Source organism: Somniosus microcephalus, chromosome 3 (genome assembly GCF_052327205.1).
Source record: "Somniosus microcephalus isolate GS21.2 chromosome 3, FLI_Smic_1.0, whole genome shotgun sequence".
In the NCBI taxonomy this organism is placed as follows: domain Eukaryota; kingdom Metazoa; phylum Chordata; class Chondrichthyes; order Squaliformes; family Somniosidae; genus Somniosus; species Somniosus microcephalus.
This window is the reverse complement of record NC_140989.1, coordinates 3,100,333-3,121,938: the sequence shown is the minus strand read 5'-3', so window position 1 is coordinate 3,121,938 and position 21,606 is coordinate 3,100,333. Positions and strand designations below refer to the sequence as shown.

Here is a 21,606-nt window from a genome sequence, read left to right as displayed (position 1 = left end):
CACCGCCCGGTGTGGGACTGAACCCCGGGGAGCAGGAGAGCACCGCCTGGTGTGGGACTGAACCCTGGGGAGCGGGAGAGGACCGCCCGGTGTGGGACTGGGCTCCGGGGAGCGGGAGAGGACCGCCCGGTGTGGGACTGAACCCTGGGGAGCAGGAGAGCACCGCCCGGTGTGGGACTGAGCCCTGGGGAGCAGGAGAGCACTGCCCGGTGTGGGACTGAACCCTGGGGAGCAGGAGAGCACCGCCCGGTGTGGGACTGAGCCCTGGGGAGCGGGAGAGGACCGCCCGGTGTGGGACTGAACCCCGGGGAGCGGGAGAGGACCGCCCGGTGTGGGACTGAGCCCTGGGGAGCAGGAGAGCACCGCCCGGTGTGGGACTGAACCCCGGGGAGCGGGAGAGGACCGCCCGGTGTGGGACTGAACCCCGGGGTGCGGGAGAGGACCGCCCGGTGTGGGACTGAGCCCTGGGGAGCAGGAGAGCACCGCCCGGTGTGGGACTGAACCCCGGGGAGCGGGAGAGCACCGCCCGGTGTGGGACTGAACCCCGGGGAGCAGGAGAGCACCGCCCGGTGTGGGACTGAGCCCTGGGGAGCAGGAGAGCACCGCCCGATGTGGGACTGAACCCTGGGGAGCGGGAGAGGACCGCCCGGTGTGGGACTGAGCCCTGGGGAGCAGGAGAGCACCGCCCGGTGTGGGACTGAACCCCGGGGAGCAGGAGAGCACCGCCCGGTGTGGGACTGAACCCCGGGGAGCGGGAGAGGACCGCCCGGTGTGGGACTGAACCCCGGGGAGCGGGAGAGGACCGCCCGGTGTGGGACTGAACCCCGGGGAGCAGGAGAGGACCGCCCGGTGTGGGACTGAACCCCAGGGAGCAGGAGAGGACCGCCCGGTGTGGGACTGAGCCCTGGGGAGCGGGAGAGGACCGCCCGGTGTGGGACTGAACCCTGGGGAGCAGGAGAGCACCGCCCGGTGTGGGACTGAACCCCGGGGAACGGGAGAGCACCGCCCGGTGTGGGACTGAGCCCTGGGGAGCAGGAGAGCACCGCCCGGTGTGGGACTGAACCCCGGGGTGCGGGAGAGCATCGCCCGGTGTGGGACTGAACCCCGGGGAGCGGGAGAGGACCGCCCGGTGTGGGACTGAACCCCGGGGAGCGGGAGAGCACCGCCCGGTGTGGAACTGGGCTCCGGGGAGCAGGAGAGCACCGCCCGGTGTGGGACTGAACCCCGGGGAGCGGGAGAGGACCGCCCGGTGTGGGACTGAGCCCTGGGGAGCGGGAGAGGACCGCCCGGTGTGGGACTGAGCCCTGGGGAGCAGGAGAGGACCGCCCGGTGTGGGACTGAACCCCGGGGTGCGGGAGAGGACCGCCCGGTGTGGGACTGAGCCCTGGGGAGCAGGAGAGCACCGCCCGGTGTGGGACTGAACCCCGGGGTGCGGGAGAGCACTGCCCGGTGTGGGACTGAACCCCGGGGAGCGGGAGAGGACCGCCCGGTGTGGGACTGAACCCCGGGGAGCGGGAGAGGACCGCCCGGTGTGGAACTGGGCTCCGGGGAGCAGGAGAGGACCGCCCGGTGTGGGACTGAACCCCGGGGAGCGGGAGAGCACTGCCCGGTGTGGGACTGAACCCCGGGGAGCAGGAGAGCACCGCCCGGTGTGGGACTGGGCCCCAGGGAGCGGGAGAGGACCGCCCGGTGTGGGACTGAACCCCGGGGAGCGGGAGAGGACCGCCCGGTGTGGGACTGAACCCCGGGGAGCGGGAGAGGACCGCCCGGTGTGGGACTGAACCCCGGGGAGCGGGAGAGCACCGCCCGGTGTGGGACTGGGCTCCGGGGAGCGGGAGAGCACCGCCCGGTGTGGGACTGGGCTCCGGGGAGGAGAGCACCGCCCGGTGTGGGACTGAACCCCGGGGAGCAGGAGAGCACCGCCCGGTGTGGGACTGAACCCCGGGGAGCGGGAGAGGACCGCCCGGTGTGGGACTGAACCCCGGGGAGCGGGAGAGCACCGCCCGGTGTGGGACTGAGCCCTGGGGAGCAGGAGAGCACCGCCCGGTGTGGGACTGAACCCCGGGGAGCAGGAGAGCACCGCCCGGTGTGGGACTGAACCCCGGGGAGCGGGAGAGGACCGCCCGGTGTGGGACTGAACCCCGGGGAGCGGGAGAGCACCGCCCGGTGTGGGACTGAACCCCGGCGAGCGGGAGAGCACCGCCCGGTGTGGGACTGAACCCCGGCGAGCGGGAGAGCACCGCCCGGTGTGGGACTGAACCCTGGGGAGCGGGAGAGCACTGCCCGGTGTGGGACTGAACCCCGGGGAGCGGGAGAGCACCGCCCGGTGTGGGACTGAGCCCTGGGGAGCAGGAGAGCACCGCCCGGTGTGGGACTGAACCCCGGGGAGCAGGAGAGCACCGCCCGGTGTGGGACTGAACCCTGGGGAGCGGGAGAGCACTGCCCGGTGTGGGACTGAACCCCGGGGAGCGGGAGAGGACCGCCCGGTGTGGGACTGAGCTCCGGGGAGCGGGAGAGGACCGCCCGGTGTGGGACTGAACCCCGGGGAGCGGGAGAGGACCGCCCGGTGTGGGACTGAGCTCCGGGGAGCGGGAGAGCACCGCCCGGTGTGGGACTGAACCCCGGGGAGCGGGAGAGCACCGCCCGGTGTGGGACTGAACCCCGGGGAGCGGGAGAGGACCGCCCGGTGTGGGACTGAACCCCGGGGAGCGGGAGAGCACTGCCCGGTGTGGGACTGGGCTCCGGGGAGCGGGAGAGCACCGCCCGGTGTGGGACTGAACCCCGGGGAGCGGGAGAGGACCGCCCGGTGTGGGACTGAGCTCCGGGGAGCGGGAGAGCACCGCCCGGTGTGGGACTGAACCCCGGGGAGCGGGAGAGTACCGCCCGGTGTGGGACTGAACCCCGGGGAGCGGGAGAGCACTGCCCGGTGTGGGACTGGGCTCCGGGGAGCGGGAGAGCACCGCCCGGTGTGGGACTGAACCCCGGGGAGCGGGAGAGGACCGCCCGGTGTGGGACTGAACCCCGGGGAGCGGGAGAGGACCGCCCGGTGTGGGACTGAACCCCGGGGAGCGGGAGAGGACCGCCCGGTGTGGGACTGAGCCCTGGGGAGCAGGAGAGCACAGCCCGGTGTGGGACTGAACCCCGGGGAGCGGGAGAGGACCGCCCGGTGTGGGACTGAACCCCGGGGAGCAGGAGAGCACTGCCCGGTGTGGGACTGAACCCCGGGGAGCGGGAGAGGACCGCCCGGTGTGGGACTGAGCCCCGGGGAGCGGGAGAGGACCGCCCGGTGTGGGACTGAACCCCGGGGAGCGGGAGAGGACCGCCCGGTGTGGGACTGGGCTCCGGGGAGCAGGAAAGATCCCAGGGTAGATCGCTGATGGGTGCTGCGTCACCAACCTCAGTATGGTGCGTTATCTGACCTGATTGCAATCAGACTGGGGGTTGGGGTCTGCCAGTGGGTCCCACTCATCTCTCCCCAGTGGAAAGTGTGAACACTGAGCACACAGGAGCAGCCTGATCTTCCCCAGTGTCTGAATATCCCACCAACACTAACTTCCTAAACTCAAATAAATTGCCAACTTGAGTAAGAAAGCAGAGGGGAGCCGGCACCCATGGAGAGGAGCGAGAACTGGACAGATAATAAATCTTGAACTTACGCCTGCTTGGCACCAGGTGCAGTTTACACCGACTGTCTACGGCTACGCTCAGCAACGCTGCTTCATTTTCTCCAGTCCCCTCCCTCACTGGACCCCCATCAGGCAGAAAGGCCAAGTCCGTCACCACAATTCCGTGAGTCTCCTTCACGTAGTAAACTTGCTGTGTTTGGGGGAAGAGAAAAGGGAACACGGCAATTATGATTATATTTACTGGCTCATACACACCCCCCCCCCCCCCCGCCAGACTCTCTTGCCAATTACCTTAAATCTGTGTCCTCTGGTTAACGGCCCTCCTGCCAATGGGAACAGTTTCTCCTTACTCTATCAAAACCCCTCATGATTTTGAACACCTTTGTCAAATCTCCTCTTGACCTTCTCTGCTCTAAGGAGAACAACCCCATCTCCTCCAGTCTCTCCACGTAACTGAGGTCCCTCATCCCTGATACCATTCCAGTAAATCTCCTCGGCAAGGCCTTGACATCCTTCCTACAGTGCGGTGCCCAGAATTGAACACAAAACTCCAGCTGGGGCCTAACCAGTGTTTTATAAAGGTTCAGCATAACTTCCTTGCTTTTGTACTCGATTCCTCTATTTATAAAGACAAGGATCCCATATGCTTATTTAACAGCCTTCTCACCTTTTCTTGCCACGTTCACAGATTTGTGTATGTACAACCTCCAGGTCTCTCTGTTCCTCCACCCACTTTAAAATTGTACCATTTAGTTTATATTGCCTCTCCTCATTCTTCCTGCCAAAATGTATCACTTCATATTTCTCTGTGTGAAATTTCATCTGCCATGTGTCTACCCATTTCACCAGTCTGCCTGTGTCCTCCTGAAGTCTGTTACTATCCTCCATATTGTTTACTACATTTTCAAGTTTTATGTCATCTGCAAACATAGAAAAATAGGAGCAGGAGTTGGCCATTTGAGCCTGCTCCGCCATTCAATATGATCATGGCTGATCCTCTATCTCAATACCATATTCCCGCTCTCTCCCCATACCCCTTGATACCTTTTGTGTCTAGAAATCTATCTATCTGCTTCTTAAATATATTCAGTGACTTGGCCTCCACAGCCTTCTATGGTAGAGAATTCCACAGGCTCACCACACTCGAGTGAAGAAATTTCTCCTCATCTCAGTCCTAAATGTCCTACCCCGTATCCTGAGACTGTGACCACTCGTTCTAGACCCCCAGCCAGGGGAAACATCCTTCCTGCATCCAGTCTGTGTAGCCCTGTCAGAATTTTATACGTTTCAATGAGATCCCCTCTCATTCTTCTAAACTCTAGTGAATACAGGCCTAGTCGACCCAATCTCTCCTCATACGACAGTCCTGCCATCCCAGGAATCAGTCTGGTGAACCTTCGCTGAACTCCCTCTATGGCAAGTATATCCTTTCTTAGGTAAGGAGACCAAAACTGCACACAGTACTCCAGGTGTGGTCTCACCAAGGCCCTGTATAACTGTAGTAAGACATCCTTGCTCCTGTACTCAAATCCTCTTGCAATGAAGGCCAACATACCATTTGCCTTCCTAACTGCTTGCTGCACCTGCATGTTTTCAGTGACTGGTGTACAAGGACACCCAGGTCCCTTTGTACACCAGCATTTCCCAATCTATCACCATTTAAATAATACTCTACCTTTCTGTTTTTCCTACCGAAGTGGATAACTTCACATTTATCTACGTTATACAGCATCTGTCATGTATTTGCCCACTCACTCAACTTGTCTAAATCGCTTTGAAGCCTCTTTCCATCCTCGTCACAACTCAGAATCCCACCTAGTTTCGTGTCATCAGCAAACGTGGAAATATTGCATTTGGTTCCCTCATCCAAATTATTGATATATATTGTGAATAGTTGGGGCCCAAGTACTGATCCCTGCGGTACCCCACTAGTCACCGCCTGCCACCCCTAAAAAGATCCATTTATTCCTACTCTGTTTACCAATTTTCGATCCATGCCATTATATATAATTTTGCACACTAACTTCTTATGTGGGACTTTATCAAAGGCCTTCTGAAAATCCAAATACACCACATCCACTGGTTCTCCCTTATCTATTCTACCAGTTACATCCTCAAAAAACTCCAGCAGATTTGTCAAACACGATTTCCCTTTCATAAATCCATGTTGACTTTGTCTAATCCCATTGATATTTTCGAAGTGTCCTGTTATCACATCCTCTATAATAAACTCTAGCATTTTCCCTACTACTGATGTTAGGCTAACTGGTCTGTAGTTCCGTTTTCTCCCTCCTTTTTTAAATAGTGGGGTTACATTTGCCACCCTCCAATCTGCAGGAACTGTTCCATAATCTATAGAATTTTGGAAGATGACAACCAATGCATCCACTATTTCCATGGCTACCTCTTTTAGTACTCGGGGATGCGGATTATCAGGCCCTGGGGATTTATCAACTTTCAGTCCCATTAATTTCTCCAGCACTATTTTTTTACTAATACTAATTTCCTTTAATTCTTCCTTCTCACTAGACCCTTGGTTCCCGAGCATTTCTGGGAAGTTATTTGTGCCCTGTTCCGTGAAGACAGAACCAAGTATTTGTTTAATTTTCTGGGCCATTTTCGTGTTCCCCGTTATAAATTCTCCCGTTTCTGACTGTAAGGGACCTACATTTGTCTTCACTAATCTTTTTCTTTTTACATACAAACTTATGCCCTGTATACCAAAGTCCAGGTTCTTATCAAAAAGAGCAGTGGTCCCAATACCAACCCGTAGGGGACACCACTGTATACTTCCCTCCGTTCACCGCTATCTCTGCTGTCTGTCGCTTAACCCATTTTGTATCCACGCAGCCACTGTCCCTTTAATCCCGCATGCTTTGATTTTGCCAACAAGCCTATCCTGTGGCATTTTATCAAACGCCTTTGGAAAGTCCATATACACACCAACCACCGAATGGCCTATTTCTGCGCTGTATATCCTATGTAAACCGTACTACCCTCAGCCACCCTCTCCGTTACTTCATCAAACAATCCACTTAAGTTAGTCAGACACGATTTGCCTTTACCTAATCCATGTTGGCGGTCATTTAATAACCTATGTTCTTCCAAGTGTCAATTAATTTTGTCCCGGATTAATGTCTCAAAGTTTCCCTCCCACTGACTTTAGGCTGACTGACCTGCAGTTGCTGGGTTTATCCCTCTCCCCTTTTTTAAACATGGGTGTAACTGTATTAGGAACCTTACAATTGTTATAAGCCTCCTTTTTCTGTTTCATTTTACTCTCTATATCTTTAGTCATCCAGGGAGCGCTAGCTTTGGATGCCCTTCCTTTCCCGGTCATAGGAATGTGTCTCGTCTGTACTCGAACCATCTCCTCTTTAAAGGCCTCCCATTGTTCAATTACTGTTTCGTCTACCAAATTTTGATTCCAATCTACCTGGGCCAGATCCCTTTTTAACTCACTGAAGTTAGCCCTCCTCCAGTTGAGTATTTTTATGCTTGATTGTTCCTTGTCCTTTTCCATAACTATCCTAAACCTGATGATAGTATGATCACTGTTCCCCAAATGCTCCCCCACTGAAACATGCTCTATGTGCCCCACTTCATTCCCCAGAACTAGATCCAGCACTGTTTCCTTCCTCGTTGGGCTGGAAACACACAGATCAAGAAAATTCTCTTGTACACATTTCAGGAATTCCTCCCCTCTCTGCCCTTTACACTGTTACTATCCCAGTCTATATTAGGATAACTGAAGTCCCCATTATCACTACTCTGTAGTTCTTGCATTTTTCTGTAATTTGCCTACAAATTTGCTCCTCTATCTCCTTCCCACTACTTGGTGGCCTATAGTTTACAATCCAGTAGCGTAATAGTTCCTCTATTGCTCCTTAATTCTAACCAAATAGATTCTGCCTTTTTCCCCCTCAACTACATCGTTCCTCTCCAGCGCTATAATTGTTTCTTTGATCAATATTGCCACTCTCCTATTTTTCCTTCCCTATCTTTCCTGTATACCTTGTAGTCGGGAATATTAAGTTCCAAATTTCCCCTTCTTTGAGCCAGGTCTCTGTTATTGCCACTATATCATAGTCTCATGTGGCCGACTTGTGCCTGCAGCTCACCAACCTTATTTACTATGCTCCGGGCATTTACGTACATGCACTCCAAACCCATCTTGACTACTTCGCATTTGTCCCGTCTGATCCCTCCCATTTCTGAACTACTCTTTACTCTAGTACTATTTCCCTCTCGCAGTCCTCTCTGTATCTTGGTTCTCCTCTAATGTTTTATCCTGGAGCCCACCCGTCTGCCAAATTAGTTTAAACCCTCCCCCACAGCAGTAGTTAACCTTCCTGTGAGGACATTGGTCACAGCTTTGTGAGCTGCAACCCGTTCATCTTGTACAGGACCTTCCTGCCCTAGAACTGGTCCCAATGCCCCAGGAATCTGAAGCCCTCCCTCCTGCTCCATTGCTCCAGCCATGCGTTAACCTGTCTTATCTTACTGCTCCTATACTCACTAGCATGTGGCACTGGGAGTAACCAGAGTACTACCTTTGAGCTCCTGCTCTGTACCTTCCTCCCTAGCTCCTGAATTTCTGCCTGTAGGATCTCAACCCTTTTCCTTCCTATGTCATTGCTTCCAACATGGACCACATTTTCTGGCTGATCCCCTTCCCCTCTCAAAATGTTCTGCACCCTCTCGGTGATGTCCTTCACCCTGACACCAAGGAGGCAACACACCATGTGGGACTCACATCGGTGGTTGCAGAAAAGCCCGTCAATCCCTGTCTATTGAATCTCCTATAAACTGTATTTCTACATCGACACTGACCCCCACGGGACACACAGCCACTGACCCCCACGGGACACACAGCCACTGACCCCCACGGGACACACAGCCACTGACCCCCACGGGACACACAGCCACTGACCCCCACGGGACACACAGCCACTGACCCCCACGGGACACACAGCCACTGACCCCCACGGGACACACAGCCACTGACCCCCACGGGACACACAGCCACTGACCCCCACGGGACACACAGCCACTGACCCCCACGGGACACACAGCCACTGACCCCCACGGGACACGAAGTCACAGAGAGACTGACCAATACTGGGCAATCTAAAGCAGAAAGGCAGAGTCAGAGAAAGTTGAGATATTACCTGGAGTGAAAATGCAATGTAGATAGCAACAGACCCAGTCACGGTTCCAAGCCCAATAAATGTCCCCAAACCACTGCAAAAGAGGAAAGTACAGCATCTGTAAGTAGAGAGCATCTTCCAATCAGCAGGAGAGTGTGGAGGACATTTAAAATATGTGGTTGGAGAAATAACAAGAACCATCACATGGAACGATGAGCTGAAAAGAAAACTGCCCCTTCCAATTGCCCACCACACCCCATTTTTCAGAACACTGACTCTCACTGGGGTACAGTTCCACAGGCACCGACTCTCACTGGGGTACAGTTCCAGAGACACTGCCTCACTGGGGTACAGTTCCACTGGCAGTGACTCTCACTGGGGTGCAGTTCCACTGACACTAACACTCACTGTGGTACGGGTACTGCAGACACTGACACTTACTGGGTACAGTTCCACAGACACTGACTCTTACTGGGTACAGTTCCAGAGGCACAGACTCTCACTCGGGTACGGGTTCCACAGGCACCGACTCTCAATGGGGTTGTGTTCCTCAGGTACTGACTCTCACTGGGGTCTAGTTACAGAGGCGCTGACTCTCACTGGGGTACGGGTTGCACAGGCACTGACTCTCACTGGGGTACGGGTTCCACAGGCACTGACTCTCACTGGGGTACGGGTTCCACAGGCACTGACTCTCACTGGGGTATGGGTTCCACAGGCACCGACTCTCACTGGGGTACGGGTTCCACAGGCACTGACTCTCACTGGGGTACGGGTTCCACAGGCACTGACTCTCACTGGGGTACGGGTTCCACAGGCACTGACTCTCACTGGGGTACGGGTTCCACAGGCACCGACTCTCACTGGGGTACGGGTTCCACAGGCACTGACTCTCACTGGGGTACGGGTTCCACAGGCACTGACTCTCACTGGGGTACGGGTTCCACAGGCACTGACTCTCACTGGGGTATGGGTTCCACAGACAATGACTCTCACTGGGGTACAGTTCCACGTACACTGACTCTCACTGGGGTACAATTCCACAGACACTGACTCTCACTGGGTACGGGTTCCGCAGACACTGACTCTCACTGGGGTCCAGTTACAGAGGCGCTGACTGTCACTGGGGCACAGTCTCTTACTGGGTACAGTTCCACAGACACTGACTCTTACTGGGTACAGTTTCAGAGGCACAGACTCTCACTCGGGTACGGGTTCCACAAGCACTGACTCTCACTGGGGTTGGGTTCCTCAGGCACTGACTCTCACTGGGGTACAGTTCCAGAGGCACTGACTCTCACTGGGGCACAGTTCCAGAGACACAGTTCCAGAGACACTGACTCTCACTGGGGCACAGTTCCACTGGCAGTGACTCTCACTGGGGTGCAGTTCCACTGACACCAACTCTCACGAGGGTACAGTTCCACAGACACTGACTCTCACGAGGGTACCGGTTCCACAGGCACTGACTCTCACTGGGGTACAGTTCCACAGGCACTGACTCTCACTGGGGTACAGTTCCACAGGCACTGACTCTCACTCGGGTACCGGTTCCACAGGCACTGACTCTCACTGGGGTACAGGTTCCACAGGCACTGACTCTCACTGGGGTACGGGTTCCGCAGATACTGACTCTCACTGGGGTACAGTTCCACAGGCACTGACTCTCACTGGGGTACAGTTTCGCAGACACGGACTCTCACTGGGGTACAGTTCCAGAGGCACGGACTCTCACTGGGGTACGGGTTTCACAAGCACTGACTCTCACTGGGGTACGGGTTCTACAGGCACTGACTCTCGCAGGGGTGTAGTTCCACTGACACTGCCTCTCACTGGGGTACGAGTTCCGCAGACACTGACTCCTCACTGGGGTATGGGTACCACAGACACTGACTCTCACTTGGGTCTACTGACAGAGGCGCTGACTCTCACTGGGGCACAGTTCCACCGGCACTGACTCTTACTGGGTACAGTTCCAGAGGCACAGACTCTCACTCGGGTACGGGTTCCACAAGCACTGACTCTCACTGGGGTACGAGTTCCACAGACACTGACTCTCACTGGGGCACAGTTCCAGAGACACTGGCTCTCACTGGGGTACAATTCCACAGGCAGTGACTCTCATTGGGGTGCAGTTCCACTGACACCAACTCTCACTGGGGTACGGGTTCCACAGGCACTGACTCTCACTGGGGTTGGGTTCCACAGGCACTGACTCTCACTGGGGTACAGTTCCACAGACACTGACTCTCACTGGGGTACAGGTTCCACAGACACTGACTCTCACTGGGGTACAGTTCCACAGGCACTGACTCTCACTGGGGTACAGTTCCACGTACACTGACTCTCACTGGGTTCCAGGTTCCACAGACACTGACTCCCACAAGGGTACAGTTCCACAGGCACTGACTCTCACTGGGGTACGGGTTCCACAGACACTGACTCTCACTGGGGTACAGTTCCACAGACACTGACACTCACTGGGGCACAGTTCCAGAGACACTGGCTCTCACTGGGGTACAATTCCACAGGCACTGACTCTCACTGGGGTACAGTTCCACAGGCAGTGACTCTCACTGGGGTGCAGTTCCACTGACACCAACTCTCACTGGGGTATGGGTTCCACAGACACTGACTCTCACTGGGGTACAGTTCCACAGGCACTGACTCTCACTGGGGTACAGTTCCACGTACACTGACTCTCACTGGGTTCCGGGTTCCACAGACACTGACTCCCACAAGGGTACAGTTCCACAGGCACTGACTCTCACTGGGGTACGGGTTCCACAGACACTGACTCTCACTGGGGTACAGTTCCACAGACACTGACACTCACTGGGGTACGGTTCCACGGGCACTCACTGACTGGGGTACAGTTCCACGGGCACTGACTCTCACTGGGGTACAGTTCCACAGGCACTGTCAGTACCAGTATTGGACTGGGAGAGGGACCTAATGTGATACCAGGGGTCAGGGTGACTGGTGATGGCGATGTCCTTGGCTGGGTGGACAGTGAGATCAGTCTTGCTGAGCTGTGGTGCAGACGGTCATTGAGAAGGAAAGGTTGCTAACATCCCATAACTGAACCTGTCCTAAGCGATGGATCTCACCGCTTCCAGTGCAGCCTCGCTGCTGCAGGATTAGTTGAGCCTAGAGGTAATGGGTGGTGGAATCAGAACAGAAGTCTTCAGTTACAGTTTGTGGAGATGGAAACACCTGGTTATTTATTGAAGCTGCTTTCAGTCGGGCACCAGCCTTCACCCGGAGGCCTGCAGACCCGTGGACAAAGATGAACACCCAACTCTGAACTTAACACAACCAACGGTCCCGTTTCTCATCCTAATATCGTGATTACTCATGGCACAGCTGTACCTGACTGACATTGCGGAGATCACCTCATTCCCACAATCCCGGGTGAGTAGAGGCAGGAAATTCTTTCCATCCCATTTGCTGATGTAACAAAGGAGAGGTTTCCGTTCTCGTTTGTGCGGGATCTGCACGGTGTAGAGGCGGAGAGCTTCCTTATTATCCGCAACCTTCCCAAACCTGCAAACAATAGGGAATGAATGAGCGGCGGCAGAGGCAGGGCCAGTCAGGGCGCGGCGGCGCGGCAGGGCCAGTCAGGGCGCGGCGGCGCGGCAGGGCCAGTCAGGGCGCGGCGGCGCGGCAGGGCCAGTCAGGGCGCGGCGGCGCGGCAGGGCCAGTCAGGGCGCGGCGGCGCGGCAGGGCCAGTCAGGGCGCGGCGGCGCGGCAGGGCCAGTCAGGGCGCGGCGGCGCGGCAGGGCCAGTCAGGGCGCGGCGGCGCGGCAGGGCCAGTCAGGGCGCGGCGGGGCCAGTCAGGGCGCGGCGGCGCGGCAGGGCCAGTCAGGGCGCGGCGGCGCGGCAGGGCCAGTCAGGGCGCGGCGGCGCGGCAGGGCCAGTCAGGGCGCGGCGGCGCGGCAGGGCGAGGCAGGGCCAATCAGGGTGTGGCAGGGCCAATCAGGGCGCGGCGGCGAGGCAGGGCCAATCAGGGCGCGGCGGCATTTCCGGTCGCCTGTCAGTTTAATTCTCCGCTCCACTTCCACTCAGACCTCACCGTGCTCGGCCTCTTCCACTGTTCCAATGAAGTTCAACGCAAGCACCAGGAACAGCACCTCATCTTTCGATTAGGCACTTTACAGCCTTCTGGACGCAACATCAACAATTTCAGGCCATCACCTCTGCCCCATCTTTTCTTCCATTTATTTTTTTTCCTCTCTCACATGGCAGCTGTCTTTCATTCTGTCAGTGCCATTCACACTTCATCTAGAGCCATCTTTTGTTTCTTAACTTGTCCCATTACCATCTCCTTTTGCCTTCCATCCTATCAGACCTTCCCTTTTGTTCTTTCCTCCCCTCCCCCCCCTTTCCCTGCCCCTACACTTGCTTAAGGACATAACATAAGAACTAGGAGCAGGAGTCGGCCATTCGGCCCTTCGAGCCTGCTCCGCCATTCAATGAGATCATGGCTGATCTTCTGCCTCAACTCCATTCACCGGCCCTATCGCCATATCCCTTGATGCCCTTACTAGTCAGAAATCTATCGACTTCTGTTTTGAATTTCAAGAAGGAGTTAGATATATTTCTTAAGGCTAAAGGGATATGGGGAGAAAGCAGGGACAGGGTACTGAAATTTCTTCTCATCTCAGTCCTGAATGGCCTACCCTTTATCCTGAGGCTGTGGCCCCTGGTTCTAGACTCCCCAGCCAAGGGAAACATTCTCCCAGCATCCTATCAAGCCCTGTAATAATTTTGTATGCTTCAATGAGATCCCCTCTCATTCTTCTGAATTCAAGAGAATACAGGCCTAGTTTACTCAATCTCTGAAAAAGGCCAGCATACCATTTGCCTTCCTAATGGCTTGCTGCACCTGCGCATTCACTTTCAGTGACTCATGTACAAGGACACCCAGGTCCCTTTGAGCATCTGCATTCCCCAATCTTTCACCATTTAGGAAATACTCTGCCTTTCTGTTTTTTCTACCAAAGTGGATAACTTCACATTTATCCACATTATAATCCATCTGCCATGTTCTCGCCCACTCACTGAGCCTGTCGAGATCCCCTTGAAGCCTCTTCACATCCTCTTCACAACTGACACTGCCACCTCGCTTTGTATCATTAGCAAATTTGGAAGTGTTACATTTAGTCCTCTCATCCAAATCATTGATATAGATTGTGAATAGCTGGAGCCCAAGCACCGATCCTTGCGGTACCCCACTAGTCACAGCCTGCCATCCTGAAAAAGACCAGTTTATCCCTACTCTTTGTTTTCAGTCTGTTAACCAATTGTAATAAGGTGGATGAATTGGCTGCGCAAATAGAGGTAAACAAATATGATTTGGTTGGGATTACGGAAACGTGGCTCAAGGATGGCCAAGACTGGGAACTCAACATCCAGGGGTATTCGATATTCAGGAAAGATAGGCAAAAAGGAAAGGGAGGTGGGGTAGCATTACTGGTTAAAGAAGGGATTAACACAATTGTAATGAAGGATATTAGCTTTGATGATGTGGAATCTGTATGGGTAGAATTGAGAAATACTAAGGGGAAAAAAACATTAGTGGGAGTGGTATATAGACCTCCCAACAGTAAGGCGGAGGTTGGGGATGGCATTAAAAGGGAAATTAAAGAAGCGTGCAATAAGGGCACAGCAGTCATCATGGGTGACTTTAATCTACATATAGATTGGGCCAACCAAATTAGTAACAATACTGTGGAGGAGGAATTCCTGGAGTGTTTACGGGATGGTTTCCTGGACCAATATGTCGAGGAACCAACCAGAGATCAGGCCATCTTAGACTGGGTATTATGTAACGAGAAAGGATTAATTAGCAATCTTGTTGTACGAGGCCCCTTGGGTCGGAGCGATCATAATATGATCGAATTCTTCATTAAGATGGAGAATGAAGTAGTTGACTCAGAAACTAGGGTCCTCAATTTAAATAAAGGAAACTACGATGGTCTGAGGAGCGAGTTGGGTAGGATTGATTGGGGAATGGCACTCAAAGGGTTGACGGTGGATAGGCAATGGCAAACATTCAAAGACCGAATGGATGAACTACAGAGGTTGTTCATCCCAGTTTGGCATAAAAATAAAACAAAAAAGGTGACTCAACCGTGGCTAACAAGGGAAGTTAGGGATAGCATAAGATCCAAGGAGACGACATATAAATTGGCCAGAAAAAGCAATAATCCTGAGGATTGGGAGCAGTTTAGGATTCAACAAAGGAGGACAAAGGGATTAATTAAGAAAGGGAAAATAGAATATGAGAGTAAGCTTTCAGGGAACATAAAAACTGACTCTAAAAGCTTTTATAGATATGTGAAGAGAAAAAGATTGGTGAAGTCAAGCGTAGGTCCCTTGCAGTCAGAATCGGGGGAATTTATAGTGGGGAACAAAGAAATGGCAGACCAACTAAATACATATTTTGGTTCTGTCTTCACAAAGGAGGACACAAATAACCTCCCAGAAATACCGCGGAACATAGGGTCTGATGAAAGGGTGGAACTGAAAGAAATCAGTATTTGTAGGGAAATGGTGTTAGGAAAATTGATGGGACTGAAGGCCGATAAATCCCCAGGGCCTGATAATCTACATCCCAGGGTACTTAAGGAAGTGGCCCTAGAAATAGTAGATGCATTGCTGATCATCTTCCAGAACTCAATAGACTCTGGAACAGTACCCATGGGAGCAAGGGATATGGGGAGAAGGCAGAGAACAATCCCAACTTCTGCTCAGGTTCCCAACCCCCTGCCATTTTAGTTTAAGCCCTCCCCCAGAGCACTAGCAAACACTCCCCCTAGGACATCGGGGGAGTTGGAGTATTGCAAGGGGGTTGGAGTATAAAAGCAGGGAAGTCCTGCTACAACTGTACAGGTTATTGGTGAGACCACACCTGGAGTACTGCGTACAGTTTTGGTCTCCTTATTTAAAGAAGGATATACTTGCATTGGAGGCAGTTCAGAGAAGGTTCACGTGGTTGATTGAGATGAAGGGGTTGTAATGAAATCTGTTTGTCTTGATCCTGTATTCGTTTTGCACTCATGTATATTACCCTCCCCCACTGTGAGTGACGAGCTGTGCCAGTTCTTGCTCTCGAAGGGGATAGCCACTAGCAGAACCACTAGCTACAACCCCCGGGGTAATGGGCAAGTGGAAAGGGAGAATGCTACTGTTTGGAAGGCTGTCACGTTAGCCTTAAAGTCAAAAGGCCTTCCGACCTCCCGCTGGCAGGAAGTCCTCCCAGACGTGCTCCACTCCATAAGGTCTCTGTTATGTACTGCCACTAACGCTACCCCTCACGAAAAGATGTTCGTTTCCCCCCGGAAATCCACCTCGGGCATATCTCTACCCGCGTGGCTGACGTCTCCGGGGACAGTACTATTGCGGAAGCACGTGAGAGGCCATAAAACGGACCCCCTTGTGGAAAAGGTACAGCTCCTCCATGCAAACCCTCAGTACGCCTATATCTAATACTCTGACGGGCGAGAGGACACTGTTTCCATAAAAGACCTCGCTCCCTCGGGGAGCGGAGAGAACGATGGGAGACTACCCGATGAAGACCTACACTACAAAGAGACAGGACGCCCAGAAGTATCAATACCCAACTTTAACCTGGAGGACACTGCAGATAACCTGGAAGACACTGCGGAGGCCCGGACAGCGGAGGAACCAGAATCCACTCCCCTAGAGGCACCCCAACCGGCTTTGCGCCGATCACGGAGAACTGCAAAACCTCCTGACAGACTCACTTATACCAACTTTTAAGAAACATCACCCCGATGGACTAAATCTATAGAAGGGGTGAATGTAATGAAATCTGTTTGTCTTGATCCTGTATTCGTTTTGCACTCATGTATATTACCCTCCCCCACTGTGTATAGTTTCACTTCCTCTTTCCCGACTAACCTGGGAGGTTCCAGGTCTTGGCTCTTGGCTCCGCCCCTGACTTCTCTTGCATAAAGATCCCAGGATCTGTATGACTCATTCCTGTGAACCAGTCGGCATGTTGAGATGTTAGCTCTGATCTTAGTGATTAAAAGCCAACTTAAGTCTATAACTTCTAGTTTTGTGGTTATTGAAGGCCCATCAGGGTTGACTTATGAAGAAAGGTTGAGCAGGTTGGGCCTATACTCATTGGAGTTTAGAAGAATGAGAGGGGATCTTATTGAAACATAGAAGATACTGAGGGGGCTCGACAAGGTAGATGCAGGGATGATGTTTCCCCTCGTGGGAAAATATAGAACTCGGGGGCATAGTTTCAGAATAAGGGGTCGCCCTTTTAAAATTGAGATGAGGAGCAATTTCTTCTCTCAGAGGGTCGTAATTCTGTGGAAGTCCTGACACTGAGGGAGTGCTGCATTGTCAGACTTGCTGTATTTCGGATGGGATGGGAGGAGATGTTAAAGACCTCCTGGCCAACAACTTGCATTTGAATGATAGAATCTTGCAGTACAGAAGGGGACCATTCGGCCCGTCATGCTTCGTTGAATGAGCTACCAATTCAGTCCCACACCCCATTTTATTACCATAACCCTGCAAATGAGTCGTCTTCAAGTACATGTCCAATTGACTTTTGAAATTTCCTATGGAATCTGATTCCCTTTCAAGTAGTGTGTTCAATTCAATTCAATTTTATTTGCCATATGTAACTATCTCAACAACCCTCTGTGTAAAAAAAATTATCTTCTTTTGCCAATTATTTAAAATCTCTGACCTCTGGTTACTGACCCGCTTGCCAGAGGAAACAGTTTCTCCCTACTTGCTCCTTCAAAACCCCTCATAATTGTGAACACCTCTATTCGGTCTCCCTTTAACCTTCTCTGCTCTAAGGAGAACAATCCCAACTTCTCCAATCTCACCACATCACTGAAGTCCCTCATCCCTGGTATCATCCTCGTAGACCTCCTCTGCACCCTCTCCAGGGCTGGACATCCTTCCTACGTGTGGTGCCCAGAATTGGACACAATGCTCCAGCTGGAGCTTAACCAGTGTTTTATAAAGGTTTAGCATCACTTTCTTGTTTTTGTTCTCTGTGCCTCTATTTCTAAAGCCAAGGGCCCTGTATGCTTTAACTGCCCTGCCTATTCAAGTATTTAATGTTTTAGTTTATTGCCTGGTACCAGGGTTAGGAATGGAGTGCAAGTACACTCACCTGCACGCCTGATACCGGTACATCTTGTCGGCAATCTGGGGCATGTTCTCGTTCCAGCGTAATTCTGTCACCAACTGGTCATTCTTCCACACGCAGCACTTGAAGTCTCGTCCCACAGTTACTATCTGTCACTCAAAGGAACACAGCACTGTTCATTAATATTCCAAATATTGGAGCTGCAGCACGGAAGGCAAAGCTCGAGGGAAGGTGGAAGTTGGCGGTCTTGGTGATGGAGAGGATATGGGGTTGGAAGCTCAACTCAAGGTCAAATCGTTCGCAAAGGTTGTGAACGGTTTGGTTCAGCCCGAGACAGTTGCGAGGGAGAGGGATAGAATCGGTGGCTAGGGAACAGATTTTGTGGCGGGGACTGAAGACAATTGCTTCGATCTTCTCAATGTTTAACTGGAGGAAATTACAACTCGTCCTAGATTGGATGTCGGACAAGCAGCATGACAAATCGTACTTGTTTTTGGAGGGGAGGGTGGAGGAGTCAGGGGAGAGGGGTTTCAGAAGACTGTTGGTAGTGGAGAAGAGGAGCCGGGGGTTATCTTTGCATTGCAGGATGATCCTGGAACAGTCAGCGGTTTTGACCGACACAATATAGTTATTTATAGTAAGTCTGCCACTTCCTGATTTCCAATTACAGTATCACCTCCGCCTGTCTTTAAGGGCAAATGTAAGAAATCACACAACACCAGGTTATAGTCCAACAGCTTTATTTGAAATCACAAGCTTTCGGAGCGCTGGAGCAGCACTCCGAAAGCTTGTGATTTCAAATAAAGCTGTTGAACTATAACCTGGTGTTGTGTGATTTCTTACATTTGTCCACCCCAGTCCAACACCGGCATCTCCACACCATGTCTTTAAGGGGTCCACATTACTCTTCGCCACCCTCTTGCTCTTAATATATTGGTACAAACCTTTAGTGTTGTCCTTGACATCACTCGCAACCTTTTCTCATATTCCCACGTCGTGGATCAAGGCCACTATCGGGTGACAACGTCTCGCTTGGTGACGATGCTCTAAGATGGGGCAGCACGGAGCCAGTGTCCCTCTGCCCTCTGCACAGGGGCAGCACGGAGCCAGTGTCCCTCTGCCCTCAGTACAGGGGCAGCACGGAGCCAGTGTCCCTCTGCCCTCAGTACAGAGGCAGCACGGAGCCAGTGTCCCTCTGCACAGGGGCAGCGTGGAGCCAGTGTCCCTCTGCACAGGGGCAGCGTGGAGCCAGTGTCCCTCTGCACAGGGGCAGCGTGGAGCCAGTGTCCCTCTGCACAGGGGCAGCGTGGAGCCAGTGTCCCTCTGCACAGGGGCAGCGTGGAGCCAGTGTCCCTCTGCCCTCAGTACAGAGGCAGCACGGAGCCAGTGTCCCTCTGCACAGGGGCAGCGTGGAGCCAGTGTCCCTCTGCCCTCAGTACAGAGGCAGCACGGAGCCAGTGTCCCTCTGCACAGGGGCAGTGTGGAGCCAGTGTCCCTCTGCCCTCAGGACAGGGGCAGCGTGGAGCCAGTGTCCCTCTGCCCTCGGTACAGAGGCAGCACGGAGCCAGTGTCCCTCTGCCCTCGGTACAGAGGCAGCACGGAGCCAGTGTCCCTCTGCACAGGGGCAGTGTGGAGCCAGTGTCCCTCTGCCCTCAGGACAGGGGCAGCACGGAGCCAGTGTCCCTCTGCCCTCGGTACAGGCGCAGCACGGAGCCAGTGTCCCTCTGCCCTCGGTACAGAGGCAGCACGGAGCCAGTGTCCCTCTGCACAGGGGCAGTGTGGAGCCAGTGTCCCTCTGCCCTCAGTACAGAGGCAGCACGGAGCCAGTGTCCCTCTGCCCTCGGTACAGAGGCAGCACGGAGCCAGTGTCCCTCTGCACAGGGGCAGTGTGGAGCCAGTGTCCCTCTGCCCTCGGTACAGGGGCAGCACGGAGCCAGTGTCCCTCTGCCCTCGGTACAGAGGCAGCACGGAGCCAGTGTCCCTCTGCACAGGGGCAGTGTGGAGCCAGTGTCCCTCTGCCCTCGGTACAGGCGCAGCACGGAGCCAGTGTCCCTCTGCCCTCAGTACAGAGGCAGCGTGGAGCCAGTGTCCCACTGCACAGGGGCAGCGTGGAGCCAGTGTCCCCCTACCCTCGGTACAGAGGCAGCATGGGGCCAGTGTCCCTCTGCCCTCAGTACAGAGGCAGCGTGGAGCCAGTGTCCCACTGCACAGGGGCAGCGTGGAGCCAGTGTCCCCCTACCCTCGGTACAGAGGCAGCATGGGGCCAGTGTCCCTCTGCCCTCGGTACAGGGGCAGCGTGGAGCCAGTGTCCCTCTGCCCTCGGTACAGGGGCAGCACGGAGCCAGTGTCCCTCTGCACAGGGGCAGCGTGGAGCCAGTGTCCCCCTGCCCTCGGTACAGGGGCAGTGTGGAGCCAGTGTCCCTCTGCCCTCAGTACAGAGGCAGCACGGAGCCAGTGTCCCTCTGCACAGGGGCAGTGTGGAGCCAGTGTCCCCCTGCCCTCGGTACAGGGGCAGCACGGAGCCAGTGTCCCTCTGCCCTCAGTACAGGGGCAGCGTGGAGCCAGTGTCCCTCTGCACAGGGGCAGTGTGGAGCCAGTGTCCCCCTGCCCTCGGTACAGGGGCAGCACGGAGCCAGTGTCCCTCTGCCCTCAGTACAGGGGCAGCGTGGAGCCAGTGTCCCTCGGTACAGGGGCAGCACGGAGCCAGTGTCCCTCTGCCCTCAGTACAGAGGCAGCACGGAGCCAGTGTCCCTCTGCCCTTGGTACAGGGGCAGCACGGAGCCAGTGTCCCTCTGCCCTCGGTACAGAGGCAGCACGGAGCCAGTGTCCCTCTGCCCTCAGTACAGAGGCAGCGTGGAGCCAGTGCCCCCCTGCCCTCGGTACAGAGGCAGCACGGAGCCAGTGTCCCTCTGCCCTCAGTACAGAGGCAGCACGGAGCCAGTGTCCCTCTGCACAGGGGCAGCGTGGAGCCAGTGTCCCTCTGCCCTCGGTACAGAGGCAGCGTGGAGCCAGTGTCCCTCTGCACAGGGGCAGCGTGGAGCCAGTGTCCCTCTGCCCTCGGTACAGGCGCAGCACGGAGCCAGTGTCCCTCTGCCCTCGGTACAGAGGCAGCACGGAGCCAGTGTCCCTCTGCCCTCAGTACAGGGGCAGCACGGAGCCAGTAAATAAGAGTTCACCAACTGAATAACATTCTGCTAACACGAATACTATCAACATCCCAACACATTCTTTCACAGGCTAATACTGGGAATTTAATGGAAATCTAACCTTATTGCCAGGACTGATGTCCACGTCTTCAACCTCTCCATCATGAGCTTGGAAGTCAAAACGTTTCTTCATACTTGGGAACTGCGGGTGGAAAAATATCCACTGTTTCCATTTAAATCTGAACATTTCCCCATTAAATCCATTTAAATCTGAACATTTCACCATTAATTCCATTTAAATCTAAACATTTCACCATTAATTCCATTTAAATCTGAACATTTCCCCATTAATTCTCCTCCCCAAGGTGTCACCAGTGCCAGCCCGGGCGGCCCCGTGTCTGGGAGTAGGGTGATGGGCGAGCTGGACAGTCCAACACCGGGCGGCCCCTGGTCTGGGAGTAGGGTGAGGGGCGGGGGACAGTCCGACACTGGGCAGCCCCTGGTCTGGGAGCAGGGTGAGTGGCGGGGGGGAC

General features: G+C 54.5%; 1 protein-coding gene across 3 annotated transcripts in view; it reads right to left on the bottom strand.

Annotated features, from left to right (window-relative positions):
• preb (prolactin regulatory element binding) overlaps positions 1 to 21,374 on the bottom strand; it is a 32,791-nt gene extending 11,417 nt beyond the window's left edge. For all 3 annotated transcript variants that reach the window (XR_015075737.1, XR_015075735.1, XM_085978641.1), the window contains exons 1-5: positions 21,195 to 21,374; positions 17,952 to 18,076; positions 12,149 to 12,322; positions 8,798 to 8,870; positions 3,657 to 3,816 (exon numbers count right to left, since the gene is read on the bottom strand). Coding sequence is in view for 1 of the 3 variants with exons in the window: in XM_085978641.1 (XP_085834767.1) it covers positions 3,657 to 3,816; positions 8,798 to 8,870; positions 12,149 to 12,322; positions 17,952 to 18,076; positions 21,195 to 21,368 (706 nt within the window). In the remaining 2 variants the exon portion in view is untranslated. The remainder of the gene's footprint in view (positions 1 to 3,656; positions 3,817 to 8,797; positions 8,871 to 12,148; positions 12,323 to 17,951; positions 18,077 to 21,194) is intronic.
• Positions 21,375 to 21,606: the final 232 nt, after the last annotated feature.